The sequence below is a fragment of the Ovis canadensis genome, chromosome 2 (genome assembly GCF_042477335.2).
Source record: "Ovis canadensis isolate MfBH-ARS-UI-01 breed Bighorn chromosome 2, ARS-UI_OviCan_v2, whole genome shotgun sequence".
In the NCBI taxonomy this organism is placed as follows: domain Eukaryota; kingdom Metazoa; phylum Chordata; class Mammalia; order Artiodactyla; family Bovidae; genus Ovis; species Ovis canadensis.
Genome location: NC_091246.1, coordinates 43,383,549 through 43,394,834, shown reverse-complemented (window position 1 = coordinate 43,394,834; position 11,286 = coordinate 43,383,549). Strand labels below are relative to the sequence as shown.

At 54.4% G+C, this 11,286-nt stretch overlaps 1 protein-coding gene across 2 annotated transcripts in view; it reads right to left on the bottom strand.

The window, feature by feature from the left end:
• Positions 1-2,203: 2,203 nt before the first annotated feature.
• The window catches only part of PEBP4 (phosphatidylethanolamine binding protein 4), a 221,470-nt gene continuing 212,387 nt past the window's right edge, over positions 2,204-11,286 (bottom strand). For both annotated transcript variants that reach the window (XM_069575970.1, XM_069575971.1), the window contains exon 7: positions 2,204-2,495. In XM_069575970.1, the coding sequence (XP_069432071.1) occupies positions 2,341-2,495 (155 nt within the window). In that variant the 3' untranslated portion in view covers positions 2,204-2,340. The remainder of the gene's footprint in view (positions 2,496-11,286) is intronic.

Here is an 11,286-nt window from a genome sequence, read left to right as displayed (position 1 = left end):
GGGAGCTCTTTGTGGCTTTCAGGGACGTCTGGCAAGGCTGGCTTCAGTCTAGCGCCTGGGCTAGTTTTGTTCTTTTTTCAGTTTTGGGGCCAGGGGAGTGGGGTCTCTCCAGCAGCTGAACTAAAAGCCCAAAACACCAGAGGAAGAGAAAAGAGGTGGGGCGGGGGGAAGGAAGGAAAGCAAGCCGATAATTTCCTCGAAGGATAAACATCCGATTTTTTTCCTCACCCAAAATAAACATGCTAGCCACAAGGAATTAAAAGCAGAAGAGGGGAGGATGTGTCTCAATTTGGGGCTGCTCTAGGAAGCTGACCTGCTATTTATGCCGGCCCTGGACACCGACCAGAGCTGCCAGTTACACTCTGGGCCTCGTGGGGGTGGGGGCTGTGGGGAGAAGGGCCCAGAGAGAGGGAGGTTCACACACATCCATAGAGTCCCTTCAAGGGCTGCCTTCTGTGACACTGCAAACGGACGTTTCCTTTGGCTGCTTCATGTAGCTCTGCTGGCAAGCCTGCCTGGTGGCCTAGAATGGAGTGGGGAGTTCCTACTACCTGCGATGGTGTCAAACAAAGGCTGTTCTATAGGACAAAAGCTTGCTGTCCATCACCTTGGTGGGGAGCTGAATCTACAGATGTGGGGGCAGGGAGGGGTTGGGGGGAACATCATCCAATCCCTTCCCATCACACACTCAGTCTCCCACCTCTTGGTGTTTTTCAGATCCCCATGGAAAAGACCCTGCTGCTGGGAAAGATTGAGGGATGGAGGAGAAGGGGGCAAGAGAGGATGAGATGGTTGGATGGCATCACTGACTCAGTGGAGTTTGAGCAAACTCTAGGAGATAGTAAAGGACAGGGAAGCCTGGTGTGCTGCACTCCATGGGGTCACAAAGGGTTGGCTACAACTGAGCAACAACAACAATCACTAAAATCTTCCCACTAGTCAAGAGTGTGCTGGGCCGAGCCGTTGGCCAGGGCCCCTTGCCTTCTGGCTAATGCAGGGCAAGGCTTTAGGAAGGTAATAACCCAGGGCCTGGCTGCAGCCTGCCCCTTTCATCTGGGGCTCTCAGGCACTCTGCATGCATGAGTCACCCATCTTGCTGTATTCTAGCCAAGGAGGGGGGAGTAATTAACTCTTGGGCGGGAAACTGAGCAGAGGGTCTTGTTGAGAGGGTAGGGGGTTGGAGTTGTGGGTGGGGGAGTTTAGGAACCAGGGTTTAGCCTGTGAATGAGACCTTGGCACAGAGATGCCTCCAAGGGATATTGGGGTGAGAAAGCAAAGAGACTTTCAGAGGATATCCAGGGGCTGTCAAGATGCCGAAAATCCTTCCTGTGCAGACCAACGAGTTTCTTCACAGCCTTCTAAAAGCAGACATCAGATCATGCGCTTTCTCCCCTCCAATCTATTTGTCGTTTCACGATTACCCATCACTTCCAGGGTATAATCCAAAATGTGAACATGACTGCAAAGCCTGCCCTGTTCTGGTCTTTGTCCATCTGTCCAGGTGGCCACAGTTTTGGATTTTCATTGCCCCATCAGCCACGGGAGCTGGGAGGTGTCATGTCTCCTCTCTGTCCCTGTCTCCACTCATAGTTAATCCCTACCCCACTTCTCAGCTGTGAAGTGAAACATGACTTCCTCAGGAAAGAGAGGCATTCCCAAGCCTTGACCACCCTCCACCCCCCGTTACAAATCAGGTCCCCTCTACCCCCTCATAGCACTTGCCACATTTGCTGGAATTTGCCTGTGGTCATCTGGTGAAGAAGTTTGCCCTCCTGTCCTGAACTGGAAGCTCCATGAAACAAGCCTCATGTTGGGCCTGCCTTTGTCACATGTGGATCCCCAGCACCTTGGCCCGAGGTCAGGCACACACCATGTGCCAACAGTGTTTGTTAAATGAGTGTTCAGAACTGGGAAGGGCCGCGGTGATAAACCAACCACCTCTTGTCCCTTCTTCCTCCTTCAATTTCGCAACTGAGGAAGTGGAATTTTACGGAGGGTAAGTGACTTGCTCAAGGTCACATGGTGCCTCAATGACCATTCAGGGCTAGAAACTCTCACCTCCTGCCTGTCGCTCCATCCCAGCCCACTCCCCACCAACCACTTGCATTTTGCAGGAGTGCCCCCAGCCCCAGTGCTGGATATCGATGGATTCCACCTCTTGGTTTTGGAAGGAGGACAGATTTGGAAACAAAACATCCAACCATTAAGCCCTAGATGATTTTTTTTAATTTGGAAGAGAAAGGGGGTTCTATACCCGGAGAGGGGGAGTCCATACCCAGACCATGGGTGGTGCGCACTGTGGACACACCGGCAGTGTGAAGCTTGAGGTCTGGCAGGCAGTTATTTCGGTTCAGGTTTGTCCGTGGTCGCATTGCTTACTACTCCCGGGTTCTGGGGACTTAGCACATCCAGGTAATATTGGGTCATGAACTGGGTGCTGGCTTCAGGTTCAGTCAGGTGGAAGTGGCTCAGAAATTTGTCCATTTTCCAAGAGCCTGGAAGGACAAACAGACCACAGGGAGGTGATGAGACAGAACTGTGGACTTGAGAACTGGCAGGGGCTCAAGAGGGAGGCCGGCTCTGGGGAATAGGGGTAGCAGGTGGTGACCCTGGCCCTTGGTCTGAAGGCAGTAGGTGTCTGGGGTGCCCTCTGGCTCCTGGCTGCAGGGGAAGCCCTGGACGTTAGCAGCATCTGGAAAGGATAATTCCCAGAGGACAGTGGGGACCAAGAGTCTGGACTGAGTCAGGACTGCCTTTAGTCTCTTTCTTCAGGCCTTTATTTGGCACAACTCTGCCTTCCCATTTGTGTGCAGAAAGGAAATGCCTGGTCAGGTGGGCTGCCCACTTCTGCCTCCCACCCATCTTTTCCTGCAAGTTCCCCTGACCTCGCGACTGTGGTCTGAATGCTGCTTTTCTTCATTCCTGGTCACCCCCGTTGCCAAGGCTAGGATTGGCAGAAGTGTCTCTGCCATTTCTTCCAGTCTCTTCTTCAGAAGCCAGCCCAGCCACCTCCTCCCCAGTCCCAAGAGACCTCGTGCGACAGGGTTCCTTCCCCGGCGGTGACACAGATGAAAGGCAGGCACATGGCCGGGCTGCTTCTCCTTGCCCTGAGGACCTAGATCCTGAAGGGGAGTGGAGAGTGGACAAGACGTCCCAGCCTGGACCCTGGGGAAGTCCAATGGGTGCCCAGGTCAGAGGGGGCCTTCTCCAGGGGGAGAGAACGCAAGGCCATGGGGGGAAGGAGGTGAATCTTTTAGAGCAAGTGTGAACAGGCCTAGCGGCAGGGCAAGGAGGGCAAGGCCCTGGGCACAGAGGAGGGGCTTAGGGAAGTGGTCAGCAGCATATTCCCACGCTCTTGTTTCCCAAACCCCGGGCCTCAGGCACCCTTGGTGGATGGTTGCCAGATAAAATACAGGTTGCCCAGTTCTATCTGAATTTCGGAGGAACAACGAATCCTCTGTTAGTGCAAATGCGTCCCACATATTGCATGGCCCAGACTTATACTAACAAATTACTCCTTGTTTATCTGAAACTCAGATTGAATTGAGCATCCTATAAGGACAGAGGAGCCTGGTGGGCTATAGTCCATACAGTTGCAGAGAGTTGGACATGACTGAACACACATTTACTTACCTATTTAATGTATTTATTGGGTGGCCTGAAAAGTTCGTTCTGGTTTTTCCATACGCTCATACAGAAAACTTGAACGAACTTTTCTGGCTGACCCAATATTTATTTATCCCCGCTCCCCTTCTCCCCACTCCCCCTTCCTGCCCCCAATCTAGCAGCCTTTCCTGGCTAGAGGAATTACTGCAGGTAGACCCCACCTGGAGCAGGGCTAGACAGTGGCTGATACAGCCTGAACCAACGGAGACATCTAACACACCAGGAGGCTGAAGTGGGGGGCTGGCAGCCTAGAATTCCTCCCTGAGCCGCCCCTTCACCCACCTGTGGCCCCTCGACTGCATCTACCTCGATTTTCAGCAATGAAGAGAGCAAGTCCCTCTCTCTGCCACCTGCCCTCCACCAGCTGTTGGCATTTCAAAGATGTTCTCAAGGAGAGGACAATTTTAATCCAGATGAAACAATGATTTGTAAATAATACCAATAACATGGGGACTTCCACGATGGTCCTGTAGCTAAGACTTGGCGCTGTCAATGCTGGGGGCCTGGGTTCCATCCCTGGTCAGGAAACTAAGATCCCACATGTCAAAACTAAGACCTGGTGCAACCAAGTAAAAAATAATAGCAAGAACACCAATATAGTGCTTCCTATGTGCTAGGCACAGTTCTAGGAACTCCACATATACTCACTTAATCCTCACAAGGAAAGAAAAGTGAAATGAAAGTCGCTCAGTCATATCTGACTCTTTGCAACACAGAATACTGGAATTCTCTAGGCCAGAATACTGGAGTGGGTAGCCTTTCCCTTCTCCAGGGGATCTTCCCAACCCAGGGATCGAACCCAGGCCTCCCACATTGCAGGTGGATTCTTTGCCAGCTGAGCTACAAGGGAAGCCCAAGAAAAGTGGAGTGGGTAGCCTATCACTTCTCCAGCGGTTCTTCCTGACCCAGGAATCAAACCGGGATCTCCTATATTTCAGGTGGAGTCTTTACCAACTGAGCTATCAGGGAAGCCCCACAAGGGGAGAAGACTGTATTTATTCTCAATGCACAGATGGGATAATGGGGTCATAGGACCAGATTTGGTGAAAAAGCTTTTAGGGGAATGGATGGGGGAAAGGAGGGCTTCCCTAGTGGCTTAGATGGTGAAAAATCAGCATGCCGATGCAGGAGACCTGGATTTAATCCCTGTGTCAGGAAGATCCCTTGGAGAAGGGAATGGTAACCCACTCGAGTATTCTTGCCTGGAGAATCCCATGGACAGAGGAGCCTGGCATGCTACAGTCCATGGGTTTGCAAAGAGTCGGACATGACTGAGCAACTAACACACACACTTCAGGAGAAGGGCCACCACAGGTTCCCCCAAGTCTTATCTGGCTCTGTGCACATTCAAATGGGGCCTTTGAGGGCTAGAAAACAGGTGTTTCAGGACTTCTTTTTTGGGGGGGCAGTGGCCTGAGATGAAGACCCACTGCTGGGGTTTGAGGGTGGGGTGGGGAGCTGCTTTACACTAGGATGGGAGGGAGGGAGTGAGGAGAGAGCAGGTGCTCGCCTGTCTGTGGCCTCTGCCCCGAGGGAGCTGGGCTGGCTGGAAAAGAACTGTAGTATCATGACCCTGGGAAGGGGTGTGTATGTACATGTATGTGTGCATGGAAGCTTGCATGTGTGTATATGTATGCGCCAGGGAAAGGGTCACGGGTGAACTGGTGTGTGGCTGGCACAGAGACAAGGGGACCTTCCCCACAGAGCACAGCAGGAAGGAAACCCGTGGCAGGGAAGGAATTGAAACTCATCACAAGATCAGTGCAAGTTGGCAGAAAGAAATCCCCCTGCACTCAGGGAGACCTTGCTCAGCTATCCCAGCAATCTGCTCTCTCGATGGAGCTTGGGGCGGGGGTGCGCCTTCCGGGTTCCATTGCCAACATCCCTGGGGTTCTCGGGTTTCTTGGGCAGCTTCTGAAACCAGGTGCATCCCTCGGCAGAGGCACCCAGTGCTGGGCTGCTAGCCTTAGTGGCCTCCTCCCCTGGCTTGGCCGTGACTCCTTACACCTCCGTTTCCTGCCACAGAAGGCGAGAGGAACTGACCCTGTGCAAGTTCTAGAAGGAAGAGGGGTGAGTCAGGCCCTCTGGGCTGTGTGAGGAGCTGGGAGGCTGTGGCTTCTGTGGTTGCTGCGCCAGAGGAAAGCCCCATCCTGCATGGCAGTAGCTCTGGAGGGCTGCCCTGCAGGGAGGGGCCAGCAGCCGGCTTGCTCAGGCCACGCCCCTTGTGCCCGGACCTACCCTGGACCAGCTCTGCCTGGGAAGCCGACAGGACTGGCCAGTGCACTTCTCAGGTCTCTGTGGCGCGAGGCCTCCGGCTGCAGGGAGAAAGGAGGAGGGCAGCTCCCGAGCCAATGGCTGGAACACAGGGGTCCTTGGTCTCCTCAGGACGGGGCCGTGGCAGAGGATGTGCAGGGTGGTCCCTGCACAACCCTAGGGAGAGCTGTTCTCACCCAGCACAACTACACACAGAGGCCGTTTGCTCACTTATTGGGTGGTGCTGACGGGAGAGATGTTAGCTATGAGATAGGTTAAATGTTGGGCTTCCCTGGTGGCTCAGTAGTAAAGAATCTGCCTGCTGATGCAGGAGACCCAGGTTTGATCCCTGGGTTGGGAAGATCCCTTAAAGAAGGGAATGGCAATCCACTCCAGTATTCTTGTCTGGAGAATTCCATGGACAGAGGAGCCTGGACAGGCTATAATCCAGGGGTTCGGAAAGAGTCGGACACAACTTTATCGAGTCGGACACAACTTTATCGACTTAACCAACTCAACAATAATAGACCTTAGAGATGTTCCAGACCTGGGCTGGGAGGTAGGGAGCGGGGAGAGTTAGGTCATCTCATCTAAAGCCATGGGGAGGGGCTGTTCTGAGCCTCTCTACCAAACACTGGGAGGGGGTGAGTGACCCTTGTCTTCAACAAATGGGAGACAAGCTCCAGGCTTCAGAGACTCATCTTATGAATTTGAGTCTTTGGGATGGCAAATTGGGAATGGCCCTGAGGCAGGTCTTGACAGTCCATCTCTTCACTCCCAGCTTTCCAGATCTGTGGGGCTGGCTTACCACTCACTGCCTGGGAGTAGTTCACCACAGGGAATGGACCCTCCCCCACCCCTGCCACCATCCAGCCTGTCAGGGTTTAAGAGGCAGGTGGTTCAGTGGTAAAGCATTTGCCTGCCAATGCAGGAGACCTGGGTTTGATCCCTGGGTTGGGAAGAACCCCTGGAGAAGAAAATGGCAACCCATTGCAGTTTTCTTGCCTGGGAAATCCCATGGCCAGAGGAGCCTGGTGGGCTGCGATACATGGGGTCACACAGAGCTGTACAGGACTGAGAGACGGAGCCCTGTGCAGGAGACTGAGAAAGGGGTGCTACACTAGTCCAGTACACCACCCCCAGGATCTGGGAGGACTGGGCAGATAGCACCTGGGCCAGAACTCAGAAGCTCTGAGCTGAAGGGAATCTCAGACCTGGGATCCAGGCCCCCCAACACTGACAGCTGCTTCTGGGGGCTGCCAGGAGTGGTGGAGGGTTACTTGATCCAGGCCCCACTCCTGCCCTTGACAACTTTATAACAGGATGATCAGCACTGTATTAGGGACTTCCCCGTTGGCCCAGCAGTTAGGAATCCACCTTCCAACGGAGGGGACTCAGGTACCATCACTGGTCGGGGAACTAGGATCATGCGCAGAGGGGCAACTAAGCCCGTGTCACTACTACGGAGCCCAGGTGCCTTGCGTAGAGAAAGCCCACACGCCGCAGGAAGACTCAGCACAGCCAAAATTTAAAAGAAAGAGAAGAAACTGCTTTAAAAAATGAAACAAAACCAACCAAACAAAAAAGCCACTGGACTAATAACAAGCTAGGCCTTTGTGGGATGGCCTCTCCGCTGCACAGTGTGCAGCCCCAGGAGACGAGTTCCCATCCCCCACAGTGTCCCGGAGTCTCTCCACCAGACTCACTCTTTAGACTTCCCAATAGCATGGAGCAGCGCTCCCTGTGTGTCCTTGCTCCCTCCTGCCTTGTCATTTGGTCCTCAGTGGACCCTCAGGTGTTCCCCTCTCTCTGGGAGGGACGGCCGCATTCAGATTGGCTGGGGAAAGGGACAGGGCTCTAAACCTTGGCATGGGCCCCCCTCAGCCTCTTCTGGGACTCATGACCTCGTGATGCCTGTCTCAGAGACACCCTGTCACCCCAGGCTGGTGAGCTGCGTCTAACTGAGGCAGCCACCCTATTCCCCAGCCTCTGGCTGCCCTCCCTCTGCTCAGGGACACAAGTGCTTTCCTGTCAGGGGACAGTGGCCCTGAAGGAAAGACAAAAATTGAACACCAGCCTAATAAGCGTCCCACTGAGTGCCCGGCTCAGGTCTGTAATTTGTCTGGCTCTGCGTGGGGCTGGCTGCCGTGAGGGGAGCGCTGATGCCTTTCTGATGAGATTAATGATGTCCTGGCGGTGGTGGGTGGGAGGCCTGAGCCTTTTATTTTTTTGTGCCGTTAAATGACATCCAGAGACTTCCACTAGGGAGCTGAAAAGCCCTCGTTCCATCATATCCAATTACTCCTGGAGAATTGCTGAGTAGCTGATCCTGCTCACTTGAGAGGCTCAGGGCAGAGGGGACCACTATGACTTTGGCGGGAGTGAGAGGGTGGGGATGTCAGGGGGTTTTTCCAAGGTAGAGAGGAGAACCCCTGAGAGCTGGCAAGTGGAAGTGCGATTCCTAATTACCCAGTAAGTGGATCACCAGGCTCCTCCCTCCATCGTGCATTTGGGGGTGGGGGGTAGGTGTGGGTAAAGGACTGAGAAGAGGGGAGACTCCGAATGGTCCACTGAGCCCCCAGTTATCAATTATAGTACTTGGTAATGGTGATGGATGGCTGACTGGAGTTCTGGGTGAAAGTAGGGGATTATCTGCGGTTTCTGGATGATCTGTTCAGTAGTTTGGGACGGCTGACACTGGGCTTGACTGGGGTGTGTTCTGGAAGAGGGTGCCTGGGGCCTGTGGTGGTGGCAGGTGGTTCTGAGCCAGGGTGCCTGTCTGAGAGTTGCCCAGCATGGCCTCACCTGGGCCGCTGCCAGGCCCCCAGTCCTACCCGCTCTGCCAGGTGGGTGGGGCCCTTTGGAGGCAGAAGAGGGCTGCCTGACACAAGCCCACACAGTGACTCAGGGGCTGGGCCCCCGGGCTCCTGGGACCTGGCCAGGTGAACCACCATGGGAGGTCATGGGGGGCGGGGAGGGGCTGTTTTGCAGTGGGTTGTGTGTGTTTGTGTCTGTCTGTGTGTTTGGCCTGCTCTCCAGGCAGCACTCCCTTAGCTGCTGCTTGGCTTGCACGAGGTCTCCCCTCATTGCCACCAGGCCTGGTGGATCCCCTGCCAGCCTCGGGCCCTCACCATGGATGCTGCCTACTGTGGATGCTGCCTCTGCACCCTCGGCCCTGGGCTTTCAAACATTTCCCCACAGCGCCCTTACCTCACTCACCCACAGAGCTCCACAGGCCTTCAGATGCTACAAGCAAGACTTAAACCCCATGGTGTGGCAAGTCTCTGCCTGTCCCTCCTCTCTGACCCCTGTGGGTGGGTGGCTCGCCCAGAGGCGGCTCCATTCAGCCGCCTGTGGTGCTGGGGAGCAAGATTCTGGCTGTCTGGTCTGGAGCCCAGGGACCCTCCTCTGCTGCTCCCACCCTGTTCTGCAAGAAGTCTCCCTGCAGATCCCCCAGGCTTCCATGGTCAGGCAGACCCAGCCTGGCGTGGCCCGTTAGTCTCCCTGGTGCCACGGCACAATTCTGGGCCCGTGGCCTTGGAGAGGCTTGAGGAGCCAGCTGTGGCAGAGGGGATTCCCCGGATCACCCGAGGCATGTGAGGCCAGCTTGTGGCACCCCTAGGCAAGGTGCCTAAGGTGTGGCAGGGCACAGACCACAGCTCCTAGAGCTGAAGTCTGCACGTGGTGCTGGGTCGCAGCCTTCCTCCAGAGGTAGGGTGTGTGGGGGCATCACCAAGACACCCAGGGCAATGGATGGCCTTGCTCCCTCTCAGACCCCACACCAGGGCCCAGAATTCTGGTGGTCTGGTTCAGGGGAGATGGAATGTGGGTGAACTGTTGCCAGGATCCTTGGCCCAGAAAGCAGAAGAAGATGATCTTGCTATGAACTGCAGACTTTTAGTCAAGCAAGCCACTCACCATTCTGGGCCCTGATTTCCTCCTCTGCCCTGGGGTTGGTAGGGGGCATGTGGTCACTGTGCTGCCCACCCAACATGGTTGGGTGGGGGGGAGGGGCAGGGCAGGCTGATAGAGAGGCTGGGACAGGGTGGGTGTGGGCACCGAAATGGTCATTTGTGGGCACAGTGCTCACAGAAGCGGCTGTCTTAGCGTTAAAGGAAGTTGAACGTGAGGTGTGTTTGTAAATGTGGGGGTGTGAGAATGTGCAGATCCCTCTGTGTGTGTGTAAATGGTTATCCATGGGTGTGTCTCCTACACAAACACACTCATTGATTCAAAGTTCACAGAGGGCTGCGCCCAGGGACAGGTGGCAAAAAGGGAATGTAGGACAGACCTGAACTCTTTCTTCAAGGAAGAGACTAGAGAGTCTTGGGGTGGAAGTTGTTGCTGTTCAGTTGCTCGGTCGTGTCTGACTTTTTGTGACCCCTTGGACTGCAGCACACCAGACCTCCCTGTTCTCCACTATCTTCTGGAGTTTGCTCAAATTCATGCCCATTGACTTGGTGATGCCATCCAATCATCTCATCCTCAGTTGCCCCCTTCTCCTTTTGCCTTCAATCTTTCCTTGCATCGGGTTTTTTTTTTTCAATGAGTCAGCTCTTTGCATCAGGTGGCCCAAGTACTGGAGCTTTAGCAACAGTCCTTCCAATGAATATTCAGGTTGATTTCCTTTATTATTGACTTGTTTGATCTTTGCAGTCCAAGGGGCTCTTAAGAGTGGTGGATGTGGGAGCCGGCAAGAGGAAAATGTAAAAAATAGAGAAGAGAGAAAAGCAGGTGACTGAGGACATAAACTAGGTGTTTTGTGAGCGTGTGAGCATGCAATAGCAGCAGGAGAGGGCGGAGGAGGCACTGACAGGGGTGGACTTCTCACTGACTGAGAGAAGACGGGCCCTTGGGGGAATTTAGAGAGGCGCCGTGGACTGGTGTCCTAAAGGCTTAAAGGCAGTCCTGCTGTGGGGGAAGGGCGAAAATGTTCTGCCCAGATTGGCAGGCAGAGGCAAATCCATTGCTGGGTGAGCTGGTGGGCACGTGGACATGCGTGAAGAAGCAGGGTTAATGGGTGTTCTGGCAGCATGTGGTCCGAAAGGGTATGAAACAAGGTATCGAGTGTGGGCCCTCTGCAGACAAGGCCCCTCAAAGCACTCGGTTGGTTCCTCTAGTACCTGGAAGTCTAGGGCCAAATCCAAGGCTGCTGTGAGGACCATGTGCAGAGACACCATCATGAAGCCCGTATGAGCCCAGAGACCGGATTCTAGGCTTTGGGTGAAGAGGATGGGGAGGGGGGGTTGGAGATTAGACCTGGGGGAGGGGAGTTAAACTGGGGGGCCAAGGGGGCAAGTCCTGTGTCTTGTAGACCCAAGATAACGCCAGTTCCAAATCTGAAAAGGTGAAGTGTGGCCTTTGGGA